At 47.7% G+C, this 25,222-nt stretch overlaps 1 protein-coding gene across 10 annotated transcripts in view; it reads right to left on the bottom strand.

Moving 5' to 3' along the window:
• The window catches only part of LOC118398941 (microtubule-actin cross-linking factor 1-like), a 144,567-nt gene that overhangs the window by 87,690 nt on the left and 31,655 nt on the right, over nucleotides 1–25,222 (bottom strand). For 9 of the 10 annotated variants that reach the window (XM_052471960.1, XM_052471951.1, XM_052471954.1 and 6 more), the window contains exons 18-45: nucleotides 24,341–24,495; nucleotides 23,983–24,109; nucleotides 22,696–22,879; nucleotides 20,255–20,421; nucleotides 19,896–20,074; nucleotides 19,662–19,800; nucleotides 19,272–19,465; nucleotides 18,859–19,018; nucleotides 18,041–18,124; nucleotides 17,644–17,751; nucleotides 17,434–17,532; nucleotides 17,185–17,307; nucleotides 16,945–17,036; nucleotides 16,508–16,643; nucleotides 8,123–14,383; nucleotides 7,803–7,958; nucleotides 7,490–7,705; nucleotides 6,963–7,115; nucleotides 6,508–6,804; nucleotides 5,325–5,474; nucleotides 4,825–5,058; nucleotides 4,405–4,569; nucleotides 2,510–2,851; nucleotides 2,036–2,227; nucleotides 1,568–1,741; nucleotides 1,255–1,378; nucleotides 786–985; nucleotides 285–602 (exon numbers count right to left, since the gene is read on the bottom strand). In XM_052471960.1, the coding sequence (XP_052327920.1) occupies nucleotides 285–602; nucleotides 786–985; nucleotides 1,255–1,378; nucleotides 1,568–1,741; nucleotides 2,036–2,227; nucleotides 2,510–2,851; nucleotides 4,405–4,569; nucleotides 4,825–5,058; nucleotides 5,325–5,474; nucleotides 6,508–6,804; nucleotides 6,963–7,115; nucleotides 7,490–7,705; nucleotides 7,803–7,958; nucleotides 8,123–14,383; nucleotides 16,508–16,643; nucleotides 16,945–17,036; nucleotides 17,185–17,307; nucleotides 17,434–17,532; nucleotides 17,644–17,751; nucleotides 18,041–18,124; nucleotides 18,859–19,018; nucleotides 19,272–19,465; nucleotides 19,662–19,800; nucleotides 19,896–20,074; nucleotides 20,255–20,421; nucleotides 22,696–22,879; nucleotides 23,983–24,109; nucleotides 24,341–24,495 (10,929 nt within the window). The remainder of the gene's footprint in view (nucleotides 1–284; nucleotides 603–785; nucleotides 986–1,254; nucleotides 1,379–1,567; nucleotides 1,742–2,035; nucleotides 2,228–2,509; nucleotides 2,852–4,404; nucleotides 4,570–4,824; nucleotides 5,059–5,324; nucleotides 5,475–6,507; nucleotides 6,805–6,962; nucleotides 7,116–7,489; nucleotides 7,706–7,802; nucleotides 7,959–8,122; nucleotides 14,384–16,507; nucleotides 16,644–16,944; nucleotides 17,037–17,184; nucleotides 17,308–17,433; nucleotides 17,533–17,643; nucleotides 17,752–18,040; nucleotides 18,125–18,858; nucleotides 19,019–19,271; nucleotides 19,466–19,661; nucleotides 19,801–19,895; nucleotides 20,075–20,254; nucleotides 20,422–22,695; nucleotides 22,880–23,982; nucleotides 24,110–24,340; nucleotides 24,496–25,222) is intronic. The other variant, XM_052471952.1, reaches the window with a different exon arrangement.

Below are 25,222 nucleotides of genomic sequence, written 5' to 3'. Positions count from 1 at the left end.
TCTATCATCCCGCCCCTCGTCTCTATGGTTCTGGAACACTGATATCTATCATCCCGCCCCTCACCTCTATGGTTCTGGAACACTGATATCTATCATCCCAACCCTCGCCTCTATGGTTCTGGAACACTGATATTTATCACCCCGCCCCTCACCTCCTGGGTTCTGGAACACTGATATCTATCATCCCGCCCCTCGTCTCTATGGTTCTGGAACACTGATATCTATCATCCCGCCCCTCGCCTCTATGGTTCTGGAACACTGATATCGATCATCCTGCCCCTCACCTCTATGGTCTGTCTGTAGTCCTCCACACTGCGGTCAGGCTGTCCCACAGGGCTCAGAGCTCTCAGGCAGGTCTGAGTGAAACCCTGTAGGTCTGCACTCAGTCTCTCATAGTTCTCCAGCTTGGGCAGGAGCCCTCGGAGCTCAGCCTCCCTCTCGGCCTGCTTGGCCTGTGCCGCGGCGTAGCTCTGGGTCAGGCTCTCTAGTGACGCCTGGAGCCCGGAGGCCGTGGAGGCGTCAGAGCTCTGGAGCAGTTTGGAGACAGAGTCGCAGGTGGCCTCCACACTTCCCTGTCTGGATAACAGCTCCTGGCGTAGTTTCTGGAACAGAGGGGAAGTGGGTTAAAATAAGCTCATGTAACACAACTGCAAAGTGGACAGTGGAGGTGTGTATTAGATGTGAAGGGGGAAAAAAAGTGTTCAAAGGAGATAAATGTAGAAAAGAAACAGTACCATAGCTGCAGACTGTTCCATAGTAGACTCCCTGTATTTCTACTATGGTACCTGATTCTGTGTGAGGGCGTCCTGGACAGCCTGGGCGGAAGGTTGGACGGGCCCGGGGGTCAGCAGCAGGCCGTCCAGCCAGGCTAGCAGACCCTTCAGCCCCTCCTGGACACTGACCGACTGGGCTACGGACGTCTGGAGCTGCTCAGCCCGCTCCGACACGGACTGAGACAGAGAGCTGAACCTCTTCTCCAGACCATCTGGCTCAGAGAGAGGAAGGGGAGAGGAGAGAGTGTCGGTGTGGTTACTTTTCCCCATTACGATGTGTTTCGGTGGATGGTTATAAAGACGTCGACAGAGACGGGGGTTTTAGGGATAGTAAGTGGTCATTACTGGAGAGCCACTGCATGATCTCGGAGCATATGGAGGAATGGAGGATATTCATCGATATGGGGGAGTGTATGAGATATATAACAATATGGAAGGTTATGAACGGCAGAACAATAGACATTGTTGTGAGCTAGCGTACCTGCGGTGCTGGTGATCTCAGCAGCTCTGAGAGTGGGGGACTCCCGTGCGCCGGCCAGCTCTCTGCCTGACCTCCTCACCTTCTCCAACTGGACTGACCGCTCCGCCAGCTCATCCTGCAACAGCTGACCAAAACACAGGGAGAAATGTTGAGGTGCGGGGACTAGAAAACAGAGTGTTCCATCCCCTCTTCACAAAGAGCGAGATGCCGATAATGTCTCCGCTTTTAGTCACATGTATATACTGTATTAAATAATTCAGCCTATTTCCATACCCCATCCACCGGCGGTATTTCTATGCTCTCTCTCTCTCACCTGTACGGCCCGCAGTGTGTTCTGTAGTGTCTGTGTGTCCGTCTCGCCGCTGGGTCCGGCTATACTCTGGTTCTGTTCCTGGGCGCTGAGCCAGGTGTGGAGCGACACAGCCTCGTCCTGGTACTGCTGGCAGCGCTCCAACAGACCCGACAGACGCCCGCCCAGATCTGACGACTGGAGAGGGAAGACAGGGGAAGATGAAGATGAACAGGTCACCATCTCTACTATGGAAGTAGGTCAACGTCCAATATCTCTACAGCCCACTTATGGTTATCGATTGATTGTTAGGTATGTCAAAAATATATGTAAACTAATGAACAAAGCTTATATTTCAAAGGGACCTTTAACTGACTAAGGCACGTCTTTCATCACAATCCTGTCCCTTTTGGATATACCTCTACTGTGCATTGGTACACAAAGCGCAGTAGTAATGAAGAACACAATCCCCCTACTCTATACGAGACCCACCTTGGTGTGCAGCGCGGTGTAGCGGTGGTTGGCGTCCTGTAGCTTGCCCGTGACCAGCTGCTTGGTCTCCTCCAGGGCTGGGTCAGACCCTCCTAGCTTCTCCAGAGCCCCCTGGACAGAGTCCAGCACCTTCTGACCAGAGATGGACACAAAGCGCAGGTCTGCCTTGTGGCAGATCACATCCTCCGCCAGCTGGAAGACAACAGGTTCCAGGTCAGTTCGATACAGTCAAGAATGTGTTCAGTTACAACGTTTGAAACAGTACACTTAGCATCTTGAGTATCATGACTGTGTGTATACAGCTGACAGTAGGAGTGAATATTGCTACCAACTGCCAATATAAACCCTGAACTATTGTTACAGTAAGCCTATATGCTTGCATCTCGCTCATGTAAATCATCTCTCTATGGCTATGCAATGTAGCTTTTCTCTAACCCACACTAGTATAGGAAAAGCCAAAATAACAACATATACCTTCCTGTGCTCTTCCAGTCTCCCCTTCAGGCCCTGTGCGTCAGTCTCTCCTTCCCCCAGGGAACCCAGCTCCCCCTCACTCTGTTCCAGCCAGGTCCCAAGGCCTCCGTGCTCCTGGAGGAACTTGGCCAGTTCGTCCTTAAGGGCCTCCGAGCGCCTCAACCTCTCCTGGCAGGCCCGCAGCTTCTCCTGGTGTTGGGTCTGGAGCTGGTCAAGCTGGTCCCGCAGACGGCGTTTCTCCTCGGCTGGCACGGCCGAGTCGGGCTGGTCCAGGAGGGAGCGAGCGTTCTGGGACACCTGCATCAGTTGGGCCTGCTGTGCCTGGAGCTGCTGGAGCTCCGCCTGTAGAGAGTTCAAAGGTCGTATATGGTCACAGTGAGCATTAGTGAGGGTTCATCTCAATAGACATAACAGACAGTGGCAAGTCAAATTCAAGGACTTTCAAGTACTTTTTCTATAACTTTTTTCTAAACTATATTTATTTTCAAGGACCATCAAATTTGTAATAATTAATATTATGCAATTGTTTCTAGTCGCCACAAGATGGAAATATATCGCCACAACCTCATAAGAAAAAAAAAATATTTTATCACTATTTTATCACTATTTTACTCAATACTTTGTTTCATTACTTATTTACTATATACAGCCATGTTCGCAATGCCAAAGTGATGCATTTGCTGCACCTTACATGGAGTGGGTTGGTTGGGTGTAGTGGTAAAAAAACGTGGATAAACTACACTAAACAAAAATATAAAAACGCAACATGTAAAGTTGTTTCATTAGCCAAAATAAAATATCACAGAAATGTTCCATGTGCACACGCGCTCCAGCAGGTATATTTCACTGGTCATCCCCAAAGCCAACACCTGCTTTGGCCGCCTTTCCTTCCAGTTATCTGATGCCAATGATTGGAACGAATTGCAAAAATCACTGAAGCTGGAGACTTATATCTCCCTCTCTAACTTTAAGCATCAGCTGTCAGAGCAGCTTACCGATCACTGTACCTGTACATAGCCCATCTGTAAATGGCACACCCAACTACCTCATCCCCATATTATTACTTAACCTCTTGCTCTTCTGCACCCCAGTATCTGCACTTGCACATCATCATCTGCACATCTATCACTCCAGAGTTAATGCTAAATTGTTATTATTTCACCTCTGTGGCCTATTTATTGCCGTACCTCCCTAACCTTACTACATTTGTTCACACTGTACATAGATTTTTCTATTGTGTCATTGACTGTACGTTTGTTTATGTGTAACTCTGTTGTTGTTTTTGTCACACTGCTTTGCTTTATCTTGGCCAGGTCGCAGTTGTAATTGAGAACTTGTTCTCAACTGGCCTATATGGTTAAATAAAAAAAATATTTAAAAAAGGCAGGTTTGAATCTACATTTGCCCAGCATTTTAACCATCGATGTGACGTTTGGCGGTGTCTAATCAGTTCTGTACCTGCCTGGCTGAGTGGCAGTGTGGGTGGAATGAGCGAGCTCGCCTGGCAACCACTGTGCAAAATATATGAGGAAATTCATTTGCCAATACTTCTTTATAATATTTCTCATAAATATATTTGATCAATATCGGTTCTCCTCTCGTTTAACTTAAAAGTACTTTTCAAGTACCAATCTGAGAAAATGTCAAGGTATTCCAGTACTTGAATTTCAGATACTCTAAGCACCTCAAGCACCTTGTGCAGACCCTGCCTTAACTGGAAAGGAGATTATTGGGAAGCACGCTGACTACCATTCAATAACCTGTGCCAAGCACCTAAAAAGGCACTTTTAGAAACCTTTTCTGCAGTAGTATGTTTCATTCCAAACACATTTAACTGTATACCACAACAACAAGAACAAAATGACTTTTGTAAATAAACAAGGAGAATGTCTAACCTGGAGCATGTCGCTGTGTGATTGGAGACCTCCCTCTGGCGATGTGGAGGAGGACGAGGAGAGGTGGTCAGTAACGGTCATCCCAGGCTGGTTGAGTGAGGAGAGCTCCTCTAGCAGGGAGTCGATCTGGCCCCGAGTCTCCTGCAGCTCCTCTACTGCCTTCGCCTATAAGGGAAGAAAACACAGGGGAAATATTAGAACAAGACCAAAACAGCACAGATCAGGGCGAGTGTATATTTCTACCAATGAAAATGCAGTCAGTGAATGAAAGGCCCTTCACCACAATTGACACAGAAACACAAAGGGAAGAGCTTTTCCTCTGGGTTAATTGCCACACTGTAGCCATTTCCATAGCATTTTCTCAGCAATCAAAACAGTATCCATAAAGATACAAATTAAACAAATCGCCGAAACCCTTACCCTCTGTGTGTTCTGTTGGACGGTGGTGCTGATGGCCGTGTCCAGCTGGACCAGGGAGGACTGGGCCGTGTCGGTCAGTGCACTGTACTGCTCCTTCATACGGGACAGTGCCCCCTGGAGGTTGGCCCTCTCCTCTGGACTCAGGCTGTCACCGTGCTCCGCCAGGAACTCCTCCACCGAGCGGATGGTCTCCGCCACGCCCTCGCCTCTGGTCAGCAAGTCCTTCTGTACTTCCTGGGGGAGAGAGAGATGGTCAGATATAGAGGGGTTACAGGTAGTGTAGCATATTTCTCTGGAGCAGAGTATACAAAATTGGGTAGAGAAAGGAGAACACGTTAAGGCGCTCCGACAGTTTTAATGTCGTCTAGTTCCTATAACTGTGGATACTCAGAGACCTAGCATGGTTGAAACCTGGCTACATTAGAAGTCCGGGTGGAACTAAACAACATGTGGGTTCTCTCCTTACTTGAGACATGGAGGTGAAAATCGGAGTTTCTCACCTTTAACTCTCTCTGTTTCTGCTGCAGCACATTCACGTCACCTGACTCGGCTCCCGCTCTTTGATTGGCCAGCATGCTGGCCGCTCCAGCCAACCACATCGTAAGGCCTTCCAATTTCTGTGAGCATTCTGCCTTCTGCTGCTGCACCACCTGAGAGCCACATATGAAGTTCGAAAGAGAGATGGATGGAGGGAAAAGGAGAAATGCAAGCAAAAAGAAAGTGTGAGAAAAGTAATATTGCCCGTTTTTGCTAATAAATATTAGACCCCTAATGTCGTTTTCCACTCAGCGAAGCAGAAGCACACGAAAACCAGATATTTTTTTTTTTTTTTTTTTACACACTTCTCTTCACCAGCCAGTCACACTTCCGTTAAGTGCACACTTCTTTGTTTATAAACCCGTTTCATGTCATCTGACCACACTTTGCCAGACTTTGAGCAGGATGTGTCCAGATTCACACACAGACAGACAGATTCAGATATAGAAACAGCAGCATCATCAACAGGTCAGTCAAGCCAAAACAACGATACACAAAGACAATCAAACAAATGGTGTCCTGGTATGCTATTTGTTCCTTTCTCCCCGTATCGTACAACAAGGGGGGAGAGGAAAAAAGGAACGCGCTCAAGCCACAGCAAGGCTTCTCTGACTGAAATCTCTCTAGCCTTCTCCGTCGAGGCGCAAGCTCATTTCCTTCTGTGGCAATCTGGAAGAGCAAGGCAGACATGTTAATTCACACCGGTGTTATACAGGGACACATGCAGAGGACAAAACACGTTTGGCATAGAAGCCTGTTGTGGTGCGAGTCGTAACATCAGTCACCATACTGGGTCTTAACTTCCACAGCAGCAGCAGCGGTTGTTTGCCAACCTGATGTAAATGACAAACCCCATTATGGGTGGTTGTGACGTATATGGGACGTATGGGTGGTTGTGATTAGTGAGCTTGCAGATATGGTAAACAAGACAATTACTTTTGAAGTTAGTATAGAATATTTGCCTTGATGGGTTTGCCAGTTACAAAACATATGTGATAAAAGTGAGAGAGGCATGACCACAAAAGTCATATGGTAAAGTATGCTATTACTGATGATTGAATGCATTGCAAATGTATTTGTGAGTATTTTAAACGTGCATTCCACCACTCCAATGGGACTGTGCAACATAGCCAGCGGTTTGCCAACCTCTCTCTCCCTTGCACTCTCTCTCGCCCTTTCTCTCTCCTTCTCCTCTTCTTCTTTTTCTTTGCGCCTGCGCTGCCTCTCCTCCTCCATCTCTCTCTGGGCGGCGAGGGCGTCGGCCTTGGCGTGGGCTTGGCCAGCCGCTTGGTGGAAGCCCCTCTGGAGCTGTTGTAGCTGCCCCAGGAGGTGCCTGCTCTGTTCGGGGGCCAGGTCCTGAGCCCGCTCCGAGATGAACACCTGGATGTCAAAGGCCACCGTGTTGACGTCATTGGAGCGGGCCGAGAGAGACGACTGCAACTCCTGAGGGAGAAAGAAGAAGGTAGAGAATGAACTGAGGAACAGCTGGACTTAACGCAAAGTGTAGGCTGAATCCAAACAAAGGTCAGTAATTGGACACTTGAAAGTGCACAAGAAGAGGGTACAATATAAAACTTGAAGCATGGGGTGAGTGTGCTAACCTTGCACAGCTGGAGCCGTTGTGTGAGCTGAGCAGGAGTCTCGCCCTGGGTTTGTCCATCCATTCCTGTCATTTGTGCCTCAGTCTCCTTCAGCCAGGAAAGAATATCCTCGACTCGCCCTCCAAGTGACTTCTGTTCTCCAGTCAATGCCTCCTGAGAGAGAGAAACAAACCTCACTGATTAGCAAAGGGTGACAATAATTGATTAAACACCAAAAACACACAGGTTTCATATATCAATCTACTATACCAGGGGTATTCAACTCTTACCCTAAGAGGTCCGGAACCTGCTGGTTTTAATATATGCCATTTAGCAGACGCTTTTATCCAAAGCGACTTACAGTCATGTGTGCATACATTCTACGTATGGGTGGTTTTCTGTTCTACCTGATAATTAATTGCACACACCTGGTGTCCCAGGTCTAAATAAAACCTTGATTAGAGGGGAACAATGTAAAAATGCAGTGGAACTGGCTTTGAGATCCAGAGTTGAGTTTGAGGGCACTATACTATTCTATGTACCATTACCGTATATGCGTCTCTGTGTGCGTGCAGCCCCTGCAGGATGTTTTCAGAGACCCCTCTGGCAGCCTTGTAACCTCGAGCTAAGCTTCGGCCATCCTTCTCCAAGGCCAATAGTAGCTGAGGTGGGACTTCCTGTGGGCGGGGCTCCAGCAGCTGCCCAGCAGCATCCACTGCCTTGTTGACCTGGGGTTCTAAATCCCGAAGTTCTAGATCCAAGGTCTGAGATAATAGAACGTTTTGTCAAATTTGAAACCTAAGATTTCAATTGTGGTAACATCCTAGATCATTCATTTTCAACAGGTATCAAATATCTTACATCTGTTTGTTTGATGATGTCATCAAGAGCAATGAGGCTGCGACCAATAGACTGTTGCTGCTGCTGCTTGACGCGAACCTCGATGTGTCTCACCATAGAGAGCAGAGCCACAATTTGCTGGTCACATTCCAGGCATTCCTGGCGGAGCAACGAGGACTAATGGAAAGGGAATGTCACATGAGTATCAGTCTGAATGGCATTTTTCCAATAAACAGAAAAATTGACATTTGACAGCTTATTATTGGGTTATACATTACAGATAATGTATGAACACGTAGAGACAATTTGCATTTCACCTACTAAATGAATCGATTGCTTACCTTTCCCTTCTTAGCTGGGCTTTTCTCTTTCGTTATCTCCAATGCTTGGATTTCTCCATCCTCCTTCCAGCTGTCAGTTGTATCAGAATCAGGTACTTCTGTTGTATCAGATTCAACAATCTCAGACTGTGGGGTCTCAACAGACCAGGACCGTCCTGATTCTGAGGACTCAAGGTACTTTTCCTCTTTAGATTCTGTTTCAGTGGGACTGTCGAGTTTCTGCTCCTTCTGTTGTTTCTTCTTCTTCTTCTTCTTCATTTTGCCAGCGGTTTTAGCCGGCTTGGTAGCAGGTGCCACAGAGGCCTTGACCAGATGGGCGCCCGACATGGATACAAGGGCTACAGGAGAGGCATCCACAATGTCAATAACACGATGGCCGTCTGGGTGGACATCTTTCTCAGGTGTACCAATCTTAAATTGTTCAATTTCTTTGCCATGCGGATCAGTTTCTCTCCCCAAAGAAATGTCCTCCTCAGTTTTCTCCTCCAGATGTACATCGACTTGGTATGGTGCAGTGGTGTGGGTCGATCTTTGTTGATTGGTGTCAACTCCACTAGGCCTCTGAGTAAAGGCAGCCATTTTGTTCATCTCGTCACCACTTGCCACCCTTGTTACATCACTGTCTGATTGACCGTCTTGCTGCTTCTCAGTCTTCCGCTCATCCCCAGAGACTGAGCTGTCAACATCAGCCGGTGTCGAATCTGCTCTAATGTGGATGGATGGCTTCTCCTCTGTCGCAGGTTCAACTTTTTCTACCATCTTAGACTTTTTGTTCTTTTTATTTTTCTTTCCCGACTTGGTCTCTTTAAGCTGGTCTGTTAGAGATGTGTCCTCCTCCTTTCCTTCTTCAATCTGGTCTAACACAACCTTCTCCCCTTCCTCTTCCCTTTTAGACTGGTCTGATCGAACGTTCTCCTCTTTCTCTACTTCCTCTGCTGCTACAGTTACTGTAGAATGGTCAGGTGCAACGTTCTCCTCTTTCTCTACTTCTACAACTTTCTCTCTTTCTCCTTCTCCCTTCTTGTCAATTTCCTTGCCCTCCCTCTCTTCTGGTGGACTCCCCACAGTCTTAACTTCCTCTTCGGACGTCACCAAACTCTCTCTCTTCCCCACTACCTGACGCAGTGCCACTAGCTCCTCTGCAGCTTGCTTCTCACTAACACCATGCCCCAACACCTTCCTCAGAATACTCTCTTTTGCCTTCAGTAAAAGGGCCTCTTTATCATTGGCTACTGGGGTGGTTTTCAGAGTGAATTCCACCTCTTTCCTATCCTTATGCTCCTGCTGTCCAGTCTGTTGAGAAACTGTCTCCACCCCATCTGGATCACTCTTTTCCACAATCTGCTCCACCTCCCACTTTTGCTCATCCTTGTGGACGGATGAGCTCTCCTCTGTCGCTGGTTCAACCTTTTCTGCTCCTATGGGTATCTTAGACTTTTTGTCTAAGCTTTCGGGAACAGCCTTCGTTAGTGCCTCTTCAGAATCGGCTTGATCGCGGATGGATGGTATCTCTTCTGTCACAGGTTCAACCTTCTCTGATGCTTTAGATATCTTGGATGTTTTGTTCTTCTCTACCCGTCTTTGAACCAAGAAGACCTTGTTCTCCGTACCCTCTCTCTCTACCTCGGGAGCATCTTCTATGGCTCCTGGTGGAACTGTAGAACCTTCCCTTACTTTGCCAATACCCTTTGGATCGCCAAACCTTTCAACAGTCTGTACCTTAGCACCTTTGAGTGCAGATTGAACATCTTGCACAGGTGACTCCTCTTTCTCCTGTAGGGTAACATAACCTCCAGTGGACTCAGCACCCGTATCCTTACAATTATGACCTTTACCCTCTGAATGTGCATTCTGGTTTTTGTTTTCTGTTTTCTGTATATCAACTTTTTCTGAGGGTCTTTGCTCAGTATCGACCTCCTTTCCTTTTCCTTTCTTCTTATTCTTCCTCTTCTTTTTGCTCTTACCTTCGGCCTCCTTAGAATTGGCTGACGCATGTCCAAGATCATCACGCTCTCTGGCCTCAATCTTTGTATCCTGCTCAACCTCCATTCTACCTTGCTCCACCACTCTCTCAGTACTGTCTTCTACCACATGTGTCTTCCCTTCATCTCTCTCAACTAGGGTAGACATGTCTATGCCGCCCTCTTGATCTCTACCTTCTCTGCCAATGGCCACTGTCGAATCCATCAACATGATTGAACTTCTTTGACCCACTGATCTAGACACATTTTTGTTGTCTTTTTCTGGTGTTCCAACAGTAACATCTTGCGGCGTCTCCATCTTCCGAAGGGCCTCCTGAAGCCTTTTCTCTGCATTGTTTGTAAACTGAGCCAACAAATTGATTGACTGGTTTGACTCAATTTCCGATGACTTCCCGGCTATTGAGGCCTGTTCCATCTCGTCTTCAATGTGAACAGAGCCATGGTGTTGCATAGCTCCTGACTGCGTGAATGTTGCAGCTTCTAGAGTCTTCGCAATGTCCTCCGCGATCATCAAAAGGTTGTATCTTTTTTCCGACTCTTCTGGATGTGGGGTTGGAGAAATCACTTCAGAGGTTTTGAGAATTATTGGTTTGGTTCGGTTTGGCTGTCTGGCTTGGCTTTCTGGACTGGATATTGATAATGTGTCTGCAGGACTATAGGTCCCACTTGAAGAGGCAACGGGTGTTGAACTATCCTCATCGTCACGTTCTACTTCCGTGGAGCCCAAGTTGGCCTGGAGCTCTGCAGCCATTTCTCTGGATATAAGTCCATCTTTGACAGCTTTCTTCAGGCTTGAGACTCTCTGCCCAGTGGAAGGGTCAAGCAAGCCCCCTTTCAGAACCTGGTTGGTGGCAATGAGCCTGGCCATATGTTCTCCCACCAGCCCTTTCTTAGAGGCTTTAGGCAGAGGGATCCTAGCTCCATTGGAAATATCAATAATCCCTCCAGTGTCTGCCTGGCTTTGCAACATTCTGAGTGCTGGGACTGGATCAACTTGTTGAGATGCAATTGCTTTAGCTAGGTTCAGGATTTCACCTGTTTGCTTATCCTGGATTCCCTTGAAAGGCTTCACTTCCAAGAAGCGCTTTCCACTCTTAATGTCAATCTTGCCTTGGTTTACAAGGTCTGAGTAAGGCACAATTTGGGCACTTTGTGGATCCAACAAACCTTGTGTTACACCTGGAGAAACCATTGCTTTCTTGGCAATGCTCTCATTTAGCAGACCATCAGAGACAGCCTCTGTCAATGTAAGTCTACACTTTAAATCGGGGTCCAAAATGGCACCTGTGGATGCCTGGAGGAGGGCAGCATCTGGGTTTGAAGAGAGGGCTACCTCCCCCTGACATGCCCGCTCTAACTCCCACAGTTTTGGGGATATGGCACAGTCTACCAGACCTCGCTGCAAAGCATCAGAAATTGACAGTCTAACTCCAGAGTTGTGGTGCACGATGCCACCCTCCGCCACTTGTTGGGACAAGGCTTGATATACTTCCTCCTGCCCAAGCAACCCTCTTTCAAGGGCCTGCTTTAGGGGAACAGGTGACTTCGTTTTGGGATCTACAACCCCATTCATTTGCAGCTGCAATGTTGCTTTGGTGAGCGATGCATCTGGGTCTGAGCCTTTTCCACGGCATGACTTCTCCAATGCAAATAGCTTCTCTCTTTGGTCCTCCTCTATCAGCCCAAGGTTGGCTGCCAGGGTAACAGACACTTTTTTGTCTCTTCGCAGGTCAACCACTCCCCCTGAGACCACCTGGGCCTCCAGGAGCCGAGCAGCTGTGTTGGAGTCTATCAGGCCTGCCTGAGCAGCATCCTTCAGGGAACAAATCTTCCCCTTCTCGACATCCACTACCCCTGCCAGGGTCTTCTCTGATTTCAGCACACGCCACATCAGGTCTTCGTCAAGCAGAGCCTCCTGCATCACATCCTCCATGCTCAGGGATTCGCACGCGCTGACATCCAGGAAACCTCCGAAAAGTCCTGCCTTGGCCATCAGCTTGACTGCAGTGTGTCCAGGGAGGACCCCCTGAGCCACGGCTTCATCTGGGAGAAGCCGCTGCCCTCCTTCAGTCAGTAGACCCCCTTGCTGAAGCTCCGAGGCCAACCTTTCCAGCTCAACATCCTCCTCAGTCTTCACCACTGCTGCCTCTAATCCCATAACCTGGGGTAGGGTCTTCTCATTGACCCTCTGAGTATCCTTCACAGCATACTTAACTTCAACACTCACAGGCACACTCTCCTTTTCATCTGCCTCTGATGGGGAGATATCAGGTTCTTTGAAATATTGGGTTGGCATCAAAGTCTCTGGCTTTACCGGTGTCGAGTACATTTCTAAGGTTTCCACAAGTGGACTGTCAACATCTTCCACGAGTGAGTCCTCCTCCTTCGCCTTCCTGTGACCACTCACTCTTGCGCCCTCTGATTCCATCGCTACCAGCCCATCTTCATACGAGTCTGTCATTTGCGTTTCCAGTAGTCCAGCTGAGGGCGGGGCACTTTCAAAACTAACCATTTCATCCTTTTCGCCTTTTACTTCTCTATGTACACCTCCATCTACCTCCTCACTTATTCTCATGGTTGAGTCAAGGTCTACCTGTCCCATCTCCTTTATTCCAGTTTGATTAGCCTGCAATGTGTCAGGTGTACCATCCCATCCTTGATTATCAGCTTCTTCTACCATCTTTCTGGGATAAGTATATTTTTCAGGCAAGCTGAATATTGCACTCTTTTCTTGGACCTTTCCAACTTCCCTTGTCTGCGGAGTATCCGGCAAACATACATCTGGCGCCACTTCCATACACTCCTGTCTTTCTCTAGTCAAACTCAACCCTTCTTCAACCACTCCAGGTATAGGATCCACATTGATCAGACCAGCAGCAGCCTTGACAAGTTCCACCAGCTCAGGCTCGAGCAGCACTAAGCGCTGGCCAGAATGGGCATCCACATAGCTGTGGGTCATTACATGGAAAAGCAGGCGGTGATGTGCCTGCTCCTCAGGGGCCATTTTCTCCAGGAATGAGGGGTCACAGTTGAGCCCTGGGGAAGAGGACGGAGGATGGGATGTGCCAGTGGAGCCCCAGAGTAGGTGATTCAGTTTTGGGGAACCTGACTGGTTCATATTGTGTAGCACATCTGGGATCTGAATCTCCTTCAGAATCTCAGCCACTTTGGGTTCAAGGACATCCTTAGCCTGATTCAGGGACACAACCTTGGGGGTTTCTGGAAGGTAGAGGGCGCCTATCGCATGGCGTTGTCTCAGGATGTTCCGAGCTAGTTCTCCCGAGATTACCCCTTGTTGTAGAGCCTCTGCAATGGGCAGCAGCTCCCCTGACTCAGGCCAGAGTATCCCTATAAAAGCCCAGAGGGACTCGAGCACCAGAAGGGCCAAATGAGGTGAGAGCAGGTCCGTCTGGATGGCTTCCTCCACCTCTAGGCGATCCCCAGTTACAGGGTCTAGTATCCCACCACTCTGCAGCTGGCGGGTCAGCATGGCACAGGCCAGATCCTGGTCCATCAGATTGTGACGCACAGCATCGTTCACAGTCAGAAGATGCCCAGAACGGGGGTCAGAGATGCCACCAGCAAACAGCTGGGCCTCCAGTAATCTCACTGCTACTTGCCTGTCAATCAGTCCCTCTTGGACGGCACGGAAGATCCCGACCTTCCTGCCAGATCGGAGACAGACTGTTCCTCCTGGCTGCTGTTTCACTGGCAGCAGATACAAGCCGGTGTCATCGCTGAGGACGCAGCGCTGCTGCAGTTCAGACAGATTCAGTTTATCGGCTGTGTTGGGGTCAATAAGCTCCCGCCGATTGACCCGTAACCCGAGCTTGGTGTCGACCCTTGGGGTCAGCAGGCCCATCTCTCCAGCACTATTCAAGGTTAGTCTACCTTCTCCTAAATCCCTCAGGCCTCCTGTGTTTATCTGCAGCTCCAGGATACGCAGCCCCACCTCCTCTTTGATAAGGCCCGCCTCCATGGCTGCAGCCACTGGGAGGAGCTGGCCATCCAATTGTTCTGTCTGGTCGACAAGATGCAAGGCACTCTCCAGCTCTGATAGGGATTGGCTGATGCGACTATCAATCAGGCCACAGTTGAGGCCCTCTTCCAGTGATAGGCTCACAGGGGAGTCAGGCTGAAACAACCCGCCCACGGTGAGCTGTGCCTCCAACAAGACATGGCAGGTGTCCAGGTCTATGAGGCCACGCTGTGCAGCTTGGAAGACTGGGACGGTTTCCATGGTGCCCAGGTCAATAACTCCACCAATGGCAGATTGGCTCTGAAGATAGAGAAACAAATAAAGTGAATATTTGAGCTTCCTTTTACCGACATACTTTGTTTAACAGTCTGATGAGTACTTTGTTGAGGAACCCACAGCCCATAAGTATCCAGCAAGAAAAAAATAACCCTTCACCCAAGAGCCATAATAATTACTTCGACATAATTATGGCGACAAAAGCATATTTCAATAGCTACAATATGATATAGCATGCATCTTTTTTTTATTTTTATAAATGTGTATATTCCCACAATTTCTCTTTCGTCATGGCACAAGAACTTACCTCTGTTCGACAAAGCACTAGGCATGCTACATAGCGAACACAAATGCAGAAAACCAATATGCTACGCCACCTCCAAAAAGGGAGGTAAGGAAAACAGGAAAGAAAGGAGAGAAAGACAGATGAAAGAAAAGAAGATCTAGCTCGAGGAGGCAGGTCAGATCGGAAGCGAGAGAAAGCGAGCGCGACTTACCGAAACGGGGCCGCCGGTCCCGTGGTGGACACATTAACAGGCCCGAGGGCTCGGCAGATTGAGGAGCGACAGGTGAGAAGCTCGGTATTAGGATTCTGCATGCCACACTCAGTTCTACCCGTGGCACTGCCTGTGATGGCCCTGACTCACCTGACTGACTCGCCATTTCAATAGACTCCATAGGAGTTTGGACCATTCACTAGCTATGGCTGAGAGGCATTAGTTACTTCTGACTGCGGTTCATTGGCTCGTTCCAAATGTCCTCGCTCAAATCTAACCTAAATTGACTCCACAATGGACTTCTCACCGATTCTTTGCTCACTGGCTAAGTACCAGATGACATAGACTAGCTCAACTTAAACGTAGATAATAGGATACAGTCCCTTAACTACAGTCCCTCTTATCCTTTGCCGAGAGATGGATGTCCTTGATTCTCTTCTGGCAGCTGTTAGTGATTTTGAAGCAAAATGCTGATTATTTCACACATTAATGCATTAGACGGCACAAACATATACACACACACACACACACACACAGTGATCTGGACACATCATGCTCAAATGGTGAAGTGGGGGTTTGCGTAGCTGGCCTCTGGCGCTCACACTAAGCCGACACTGGCAGTTAGACACTCTTCGCTGGCAAGTGATTCGATGCAACGCGTGTACATTTTTTCTTGAGAGTAAAGAACTACCCAGAAAACCACAACCATTCGTTGAAAACACACTCGTGGGTGGAGATTTACGCCCACACACCAACACACTCACTCTCATACAATATAACCCTGATACTCTCGGTACATCCCCGGTACTGGCTCACACACGCATACCATCACATTTGGACTCATGTATATGGTGGTGGGGGGGGACATGACAGTGTGGTTGGATTATGACTGTGTTTATGGAGAGGATGTATCCGCTTCTGAAGGTTTATGGCTGAAACATAAAAAAAGGTAGTCTACCTAACGTGCGGGGACAGTAAACAACCATTGTAATTTAGTGTAACACCTACTGACTACTAATGACTGCTCCGGAGTGATGTGGAGCACACGGAGGGAGGGGTGACTGTGAATGTGCTCTAACAAGGGTGACTATCTCGTGACTATGAAGGCAGGCTGAGGGCGCACCTCCTATCAAAAAGCTACTATAGCTAAATGGTAGCACGACTTCTTCGGCTCACCGACTACTACGCCAATTGGGGGCCATAGATTAGTCTTTAAGCAGATGTGTTTGATGACGATGATGATGGGTGACACGGCTGCAAGCAGGTTGCTGGTGCAAGTGAGGGGGGCTCACCATGCAATTACATACGAAATGGCTGTTAAACCAAACCGAGTCTATGAGGTAACAACATTCAGTATGGGGGATGATGGGTGTCAAAAAATGCACACGTGGTGACGGGCAACACACAGCATGCGACACACTCTCGCTCACACACAAACGCGCTCAGCTCGCGAGCATATTCCATTTCAGACCCTCAAAATTTACAATAGGCAGACAGACATTGTCAGTGAGCAACACACTTGAACAGCAATGTCGTAAGCTCGCATTGGCAACTCCGCTAGTGAGTTTACGTCTTGAGCCACAACCGCTCTACTCCCCCCTCCTCCCTTTCCCAGTCACCCTCCCTCCTTCCCTCCCTCCATCCACTCTACCTTTCTCTGCTCCTCTTTGGCTTGCTGTTGCACCAGCTGTTGCAGTTGGGCGGTGGAACTGTCACACAGCTGGCTGTAGGTGGCAGTCAGCTCGTCCAGCTGGGAGGTTACCTGGGCACGTTCCTCTGGGGACAACCTAGAGGACAAACGTTTCTGTCAGTTTGAACTTGTGTGTGTGTGTGTGTGTGTGTGTGTGTGTGTGTGTGTGTGTGTGTGTGTGTGTGTGTGTGTGTGTGTGTGTGTGTGTGTGTGTGTGTGTGTGTGTGTGTGTGTGTGTGTGTGTGTGTGTGTGTGTGTGTGTGTGTGTGTGTGTGTGTGTGTGTGTGTGTGTGTGTGTGTGTGTGTGTGTGTATATAGGTGAGATGTTACTGAGTGCCCTATACAGTATGTGTGTTTATACAGTGGTATTAATGTGTGTAAGAGAAATCTGAACTTACTTGCTGGCCTGTTTCGACATCAGGAAGACTTGGGTGTTCCTGATAACCTTAGCCACCTCCTCCTTCTTAGCCGCTAACTGCTCACTCACGGCCTATGAACACAACACAAATTAACATTTGAAAAAAGTAGAAACCGGTACACAGATTTTATCGGCTAAGAGAGAGTGATAAGAAAGAACAGTGGATGCGTACAATATTCAATTCCATAATATACTATAGATGCATTTCTTATTTCTGTACCTCCTGCGCTGCGATGGATGACTCGGCGGAGGGGTCCCCTGCTCGGCCCTGGAGGCCCTTGACCCAGCCCAGCAGCTCTGACACCTGGCCTACCCTCTGCTGCCTCTCCTCCTCCACCTCTTTCTGCAGGGGGGATCGTGTCACAGATTGGCGGTACAGACAATAAATCTGACAGACACAGAGGAAGGTTGAAGACACCAGAAGAGAGAGCGAATGAAAAACTGAAAAAAAGAGCGAGACATACAGTACCTCTTCTTCCTCTAGCCTCCTCAGTGCATCGCTGATGTACTTGACGTGCTGCGTTGTCAAGGTAACCAGAGCTGTGTAGCGCGTGCGCAAGTCCATGAACTGGAATGGCAAAGAAATCTCATTGCTTGTGGCTTCGCACGATGACATTGGCACACATATTTCTAGAAATACATTAGCCACACTGTGACACTCCCCTCCATCTCTCCTCACCTCCTGCGTGATGGCGTCTGATGAAGAGTGAATCCTCCTCCTCTTCCCGGTCGACTTCTGCGTCGACTCCACAAACGCTCTGAATGTCATCAGCTGCAGCTCGTAGTCCTGAAGGACACGGATACGTGTAACTTATTTACATCAAGCTGAAAATGACTTTTATGTTGTATTGTTATGGGACATTTAGTGTGGAAATTGGCTATCCAGTAGCCTAACTCAATTTAAAATATATGACACATAGCAAGAATAATCATATTTTGAGACAGACATCAAATCACATTTTATTTGTCACAACAAATAAACTACAGGTGTAGACTAACAGTGAAATGCTTACTTTTCCAAATCATCTAAAAAACGTATCTCTACATTACAATGACAAAGTGATGTTGTCATCTACCTTCACAGAGGTGCAATACTGTTTTGAGTGCGTTTGGCACTCGTCCAGTTTGGTCTGGTTCTTTTCGATGTCTGCTACTAATGCCTGAGGAAAGAATCAGGTCGAAGAGAATAGATGTCATTTACAGATGTCACTCAACCACAGTCAGATCTTCCATTAGTTTCAATCACTCTCCTCATTAGCCTATTTTAAAGAAAGCTATTGCTCATCTCTTTTTTCCCCCCAATGAACCTCTCTATGGCTGGGTCAATATCTATCTACTGTGTAGTCGTTCTACCCGCCCCAGTCTCGCTCCGCCTCTTTCTACCCGTCTCGCTCCGCCTCTTTCTACCCGTCTCGCTCCGCCTCTTTCTACCAGTCTCGCTCCGCCTCTTTCTACCAGTCTCGCTCCGCCTCTTTCTACCAGTCTCGCTCCGCCTCTTTCTACCAGTCTCGCTCCGCCTCTTTCTACCCGTCTCGCTCCGCCTCTTTCTACCCGTCTCGCTCCGCCTCTTTCTACCCGTCTCGCTCCGCCTCTTTCTACCCGTCTCGCTCCGCCTCTTTCTACCCGTCTCGCTCCGCCTCTTTCTACCCGTCTCGCTCCGCCTCTTTCTACCCGTCTCGCTCCGCCTCTTTCTACCCGTCTCGCTCCGCCTCTTTCTACCCGTCTCGCTCCGCCTCTTTCTACCCGTCTCGCTCCGCCTCTTTCTACCCGTCTCGCTCCGCCTCTTTCTACCCGTCTCGCTCCGCCTCTTTCTACCCGTCTCGCTCCGCCTCTTTCTACCCGTCTCGCTCCGCCTCTTTCTACCCGTCGTTCGGTCTCCATCCATCCCTCTCACCGTTTGTTGTGCTAGTTGTTCAGACAGTACTTTGCTGTCAGTCTTTCCAGGCTGGGTGTTTTCCTGTCTCTCAGTGGTCTCCTCGATCCAGTGGATCAGAGCAGAGTGACCATCTCTGTACTGCTGCAGGACCGAGCCCAGGGCTTCCAGCTCCCCTCGCCTGAAAAAAACACAACAACACATCACATACCATTCAATGAAGTACCCAATCAGTGATATGGGTTTATGCTCTTCTCTATTTCATATTTGACTAGAACGGTGGTTTTCAAAACCTGTCCCCATCGCAAGGAAATACTGTATTAATTTAAGCATAAACCTACAGTATAAATACTGAGTGAGGATTAAGCTTCACATAATACTTTTATAAAAATGATCTGACTAACTTTGACTCCATCCATCCATCCACCACTCACCGTGTGTCCATCTGTCTCTTGACTCCGGCCCACCTCTCGGTGAGCTGGGCGGCTTTCTCTTGGTAGCGCTCCAGCTCCGGGCTGCGGTCTGGGTGGAGCCTGTTCAGCTGAGTCCCCGCCTCTCGGGCCTTCTGTACCTCAGACTGCAGGGAGCAAAACACCCCTTCCTGGTCCTCAAGCTCCGACTGCCACGTCTGGAGTGAATGGGAGACGCAGAGAATCAGCACACAGACAGACACACTCCTATCATTAGCAGACAAACCGTAATATTGGTCCACGCATCGTCTTTGTGGGCATTAATAACTTTGTCATGCGTGTGTACTACCCAGTATGTGAGTTAGTGGGATTAGTAGATAGATTGGTCTTTCGTTGTATCTGCCAGTCTCTTACCCCCAATTGTTCCCGTAGGGCCTGGATGGCGTTGGTGTCTGCAGGGACGATGTCCTCCTCACTCAGCCTGCTCTCGTACCTCTTCACCTGGCTCTCGGCGGCCTGCAAGCTGTACATCAGCACATCTACGGACTTCAGCCTGAGAGAAAAAGGGGAAGCGCGTGATACTTAGTCAAGTGTATTGGTTAAGAGAAGAGTATTTTGACTGTGTGTGAGCGCGTGCGGCCAACCCACTTGTGCAAGTAGACAGAGGAGAGGTTGTGCAGTCTGTCGATCTTCTCCACAGCCAGGTTGAGTTCAGAGCGCAGCACGGGGACACTGGAGGAGGTGGGCTTCTCCTCAAAGAAACTCACACAGCGACGCGACACCTCACCAAGACTGGTCCTCAGACCATCCAGGTCCGACTGCAGCTTCTGACACCGGGAATAAGGGTTAGTCTTGATTTGTATATTCAATATACAGCATTAAGTTGAGACATGAAAATAAATGAAAGCAACTGAATAAAGTTAGTGCTCGTCTCCTTTTCATTGGTAGATGAATAAGAGGGTAAGGACTCTGGTGACCAGCAGATGGGGCTGTGGCGCAATTCTGACCTCCTGCTCTGCAATTTGAACAGTGTTGTCGATGCTGTCACCCGATCGGTTGCTAGGGGGAGGAGTCTGAATGCCACGCATCAGCCTTTGCTCCGCCTCCTCCAGACGCAGTTTAATGTTCTGGAGCTCTGACAGGTAGGACCGAGAGACAGACTCATCCTTCTCCACTGGAGAGAGCGAGAGGGACAGAAAGAGAGAGAAAGAGAGAGCGAGGAGGTGGAAAGAGGGGAAGAGTAGATGAAAGATGAAAAGAAAAAGAGGGAGGAAGGGGTAGAGAGAGGAAGGGGTAGAGAGAGGAAGGGGTAGAGAGAGGAAGGGGTAGAGAAAGGGGGAGAGTAAATGGAGACAGACGGGAGCGGGAAGACAAGAGAGATCATTGAATTTCAATCCCACTTAATTGGGTCAATGCACCATCATAAAACCCTTTCATGACAATCCCCAATGTTGCCTTCAAGCCCCAAATGTGGATGAAGCCAAGACTGGGTGAAGTGGGGGGATGCACTCTGTCGATCTTCCTGTCCCCAGGCAAAACAGACAAACGTTTTTTGAGTGAACGATTTACAGTTGAAGTCGGAAGTTTCACACGTTTTCAGACGTTTAATCCTGTAAAAAAATTCCCTGTCTTTGGTCAGTTAGGATCGCCACTATTTTAAGAATGTGAAATGTCAGAATTATAGTACAGAGAATAGTTTATTTCAGCTTTTATTTCTTTCATCACATTCCCAGTGGGTCAGAAGTTTACATACACTCAATTAGGATTTGGTAGCATTGCCTTTAAATTGTTTAACTTGGGTCAAACGTTTCAGGTAGCCTTCCACAAGCTTCCCACAATAAGTTGGGTGATTTTTTTTCCATTCCTCCTGACAGAGCTGGTGTAACTGAGTCAGGTTTGTAGGCCTCCTTGCTCGCACACGCTTCTTCAGTTCTGCCCACATATTTTCTATAGGATTGAGTTCAGGGCTTTGTGATGGCCACTCCAATACCTTGACTTTGTTGTCCTTAAGTAATTTTGCCACAACTTTGGAAGTATGCTTGGGGTCATTGTCCATTTGGAAGACCAATTTGCGACCAAGCATTAACTTCCTGACTGATGTCTTGAGATGTTGATTCAATATATACACATAATTTTCATCCCCATGATGCCATCTATATTGTTAAGTGCACCAGTCCCTCCTGCAGCAAAGCACCCCCACAACATGATGCTGCCACCCCTGTGCTTCAGTTGGGATGGTGTTCTTCGGCTTGCAAGCCTCCCCCTTTTTCCTCCAAACATAATGATGGTCACTATGGCCAAACAGTTCTATTTTTGTTTCATCAGACCAGAGGACATTTCTCCAAAAAGTACGATCTTTGTCCCCATGTGCAGTTGCAAACCGTAGTCTCGCTTTTTTATGGCAGTTTTGGAGCAGTGGCTTCTTCCTTGCTGAGTGGCCTTTCAGGTTATGTTGATATAGGACTCGTTTTACTGTGGATATAGATAGTTTTGTACCTGTTTCCTCCAGCATCTTCACAAGGTCCTTTGCTGTTGTTCTGGGATTGATTTGCACTTTTCGCACCAAAGTACATTCACCTCTAGGAGTCAGAACGAGTCTCCTTCCTGAGTGGTATGACGGCTGCGTGGTCCCATGGTGTTTATACTTGCGTATTATTGTTTGTACAGATGAACGTGGTACCTTCAGGCATTTGGAAATTGTTCCCAAGGATGAACCAGACTTGTGGAGGTCAACAATTTGTCTGTGGTTTTGGCTGATTTCTTTTGATTTTCGCATGATTCACTGAGTTTGAAGGTTGGCCTTGAAATACATCCACAGGTTCACCTCCAATTGACTCAAAGATGTCAATTGGCCTATCAGAAGCTTCTAAAGCCATGACATAATTTTCTGGAATTTTCCAAGCTGTTTAAAGGCAGTCAACTTAGTGTATGTAGACTTCTGACCCACTGGAATTGTGATACAGTGAATTATAAGTTACATAATCTTTCTGTAAACAATTGTTGGAAAAATGACTTGTGTCACGCACAAAGTAGATATCCTAACCAACTTGCCAAAACTATGGTTTGTTAACAAGAAATGTGAGGAGTGGTTGAAAAACAAGTTTTAATGACTCCAACATAAGTGTATGTAAACTTCCGACTTCAACTGTATTTGCCCTATAAATAATTTGGATGAATCTAAATACTACCAAGCAAGTAAAGACAAGCAAGTATGTGAGCAAAGTCAAAGCCAAACTCGACAATCCCTCCCAATTCTCCAACCTTTCCCATGAAACGTGCACTACCCCTCGTGCATTTAAAACCAAAGGATTTGTGTACGCATTGGCCTCCAATACCCATCCTCTGCTTTTAAATCCAAATAAGGTGAGTGAACAACTGCACACATCAGGGGAAAAAGGCTGGAGAACTGGGACCGAGAAAGTGTATCTGAATCCGTATCCGTATCTACCCGTCTCCATGTTGACCAGCAGGTCCTGGCAGTGTTCCTGGGCGGTGTGGGCGTCTCTCTCCAGCTCGCGTCTCTCGGTCGGGGTGAAGAGGCCGCTCTCTTTGCTGTCAGAGAGGAAGTCAGCCAGGTGGGCCTCCAGGTGGTCCAGTGCCTGCTCCCTCGCCACAGGGGTCTGGGAACGTACCTGAGGGGTTAGGGGGAGAGAGGTGTACGTCAGATACATTTAAGAGTAGTGGTTGATTTTATATATCAGTCAAAAAAGAATGTATACACCGAGTATATACATTTTTTAAAAAACGTGACAGGGATAGCACAAAGTCAGATACTTATTTCTACTGTGCTCCCCAAAGTGCTGTTGATATGTGTATTAATTAACATGCATTAGGCCGTGATTCATAGGTAATAAGGCATGAAGTCGATATGAACACATTAGCAGATGGTGGGGAAAGAGGAAGATGTATGACAGAGGGACATTACACCATAAATGAAGTAATATGAGATAAAAGCTATCAGCCTGAGAGGGAGAGAGCAGGAAATGAGTCAAGTGAAATAAATTCATTAGGCCCTAATCTATGGATTTCACATGACTGGGAATAGAGATGTGTATCTGTTGGTCACAGATAGCTTAAAATAAAATGGGCCTCGGGATCTCGTCACGGTATCAAATGTAATGAAATGAAATGAACATTACATTCTCTGGCAGAAGCTCTGGTGGACATTCCTGCAGTCAGCATGCCAATTGCACGCTCCCTCAAAACTTGAGACATCTGTGGCATTATGTTGTGTGACAAAACTGCACATTTTAGAGTGGCCTTTTATTGTCCCCAGCACAAGGTCCACCTGTGTAATGAACCTGCTGTTTAATCAGCTACTTGATATGCCACACCTGACAGGTGGATGGAGTATCTGGGCAAAGGAGAAATTCTTACTAACATGGATGTAAACAAATTTGTGCACAAAATTTGAGCAAAATAATATTTTTGTGCTCATGGAACATTTCTGGGACCTTTTATTTCAGCTCAGGAAACATGGGACCAACACTTTACATGTTGCTTTTATATTTTGTTCAGTGTATAAGAAATAGAACAGTTACGTGGGATGAATGGAGTTGAAGACAGACAGATGAGAGATCGAGAGCAATATGATATGTCCATCATAGATGTACTTCGACATGGACAGAGAGAGCGCGGGAGAGAGAAATATGCTTGGAAGAAACTATAAGAAATAGACCAGTTATGTGAGAGATAAGTGGTTGAAGACACGATGAGTTAAAACCGTGTGTCTAACCGTGTCCAGGCTCCAAGAGGACACGGTCCTGATGTCTTTCTGCAGGTAGTGCCAGGAGACCACACTCTTCATGCTGACGTGTAGATTGTGCCATAGAGACATCACGTTCTGGTACAGCTGCTCCATCCTACAACACACGGAATTACATTTCAATATACAGCAGGGTTAGGTATGAGTGTGTGTGTGTGTGTGTGTGTGTGTACTGTGTGTGTACTGTGTGTGAACTGTGTGTGTGTGTGTGTGTGTGTGTGTGTGTGTGTGTGTGTGTGTGTGTGTGTGTGTGTGTGTGTGTGTGTGTGTGTGTGTGTGAATGTATGTGAACTGTGTATTTATGTATGTGAACTGTGTGTGTGTGTACCTGCTGGCGGTGTCCATGGCCTCCTGGTTGGGCGGTGGTACGGTGAAACAGACTGATGGCACCATAGCCTCGTTTCCACTGGGGCTGATCACCTTCCATTTAGTCCTCTGAGAGTTGTCCGCCAACACACACTCCTCACCTCGGCTGATGGTGATCTATGGGGGGAGGGGGGGGTACAGATATACAGAGAAGGGGAGGTGGAGGGAAAACAAATGGAAACGTAAAGGTTTACGGCAACAAACAGATAATACAAAGCAAAATGCAAACGTTCATGAGTTTAATGTGGTTAGCAAAAGCCCTAACAACTGAAAGAGAGACTAGAATCGACCACAAGAACCGCGCCATATTGATTCAAGCAGCCATTTACAAACCCTGGGACCATAACGGTTTCCTTTGGCCTGAAAATGTGCCCACACTCATTACAATATTAGTCGACATCTGGCCAACAAATACAGAGAGCTAGGGTAGTAAGCAGTTTCAATTTGGCATAGTACGGGTGTGGTGTCCGAAGTTCTTCATTATAGATTTTTTATATATAAACAAAAAAAAAAGAATTGTCTATCTCAGCAAAGCGAGGTCTGTGCATCTAAAACCACTGCCCCCAGCCCCACCGCCCTCTCACCCCATCCCCTGCACACACACAGAAACACTGCAAAGTAAATGTACGGAAAAGCTCACGACTGCGGCTAAACTAGCCTCGCTGACTGAGTAACCTGGGGATACTGTGTTCAGTCGTGTGGTTACGTCACGCTTTTACCAACTGATCTGGGACTTCGGCTAACAATGGTCGTGAATCCAACCGATATGAAGAAAAACTGATCCTAAATCACTTGATAAGAGCGTAGAGTAACCAGGGAGTATTCAGTGTGCCGTGTAAAAGCT

This window comes from Oncorhynchus keta, chromosome 20 (assembly GCF_023373465.1).
Source record: "Oncorhynchus keta strain PuntledgeMale-10-30-2019 chromosome 20, Oket_V2, whole genome shotgun sequence".
NCBI lineage: Eukaryota > Metazoa > Chordata > Actinopteri > Salmoniformes > Salmonidae > Oncorhynchus > Oncorhynchus keta.
Note: the sequence above shows the minus strand (reverse complement) of the source record. Positions and strands in the feature narration are given on the sequence as shown.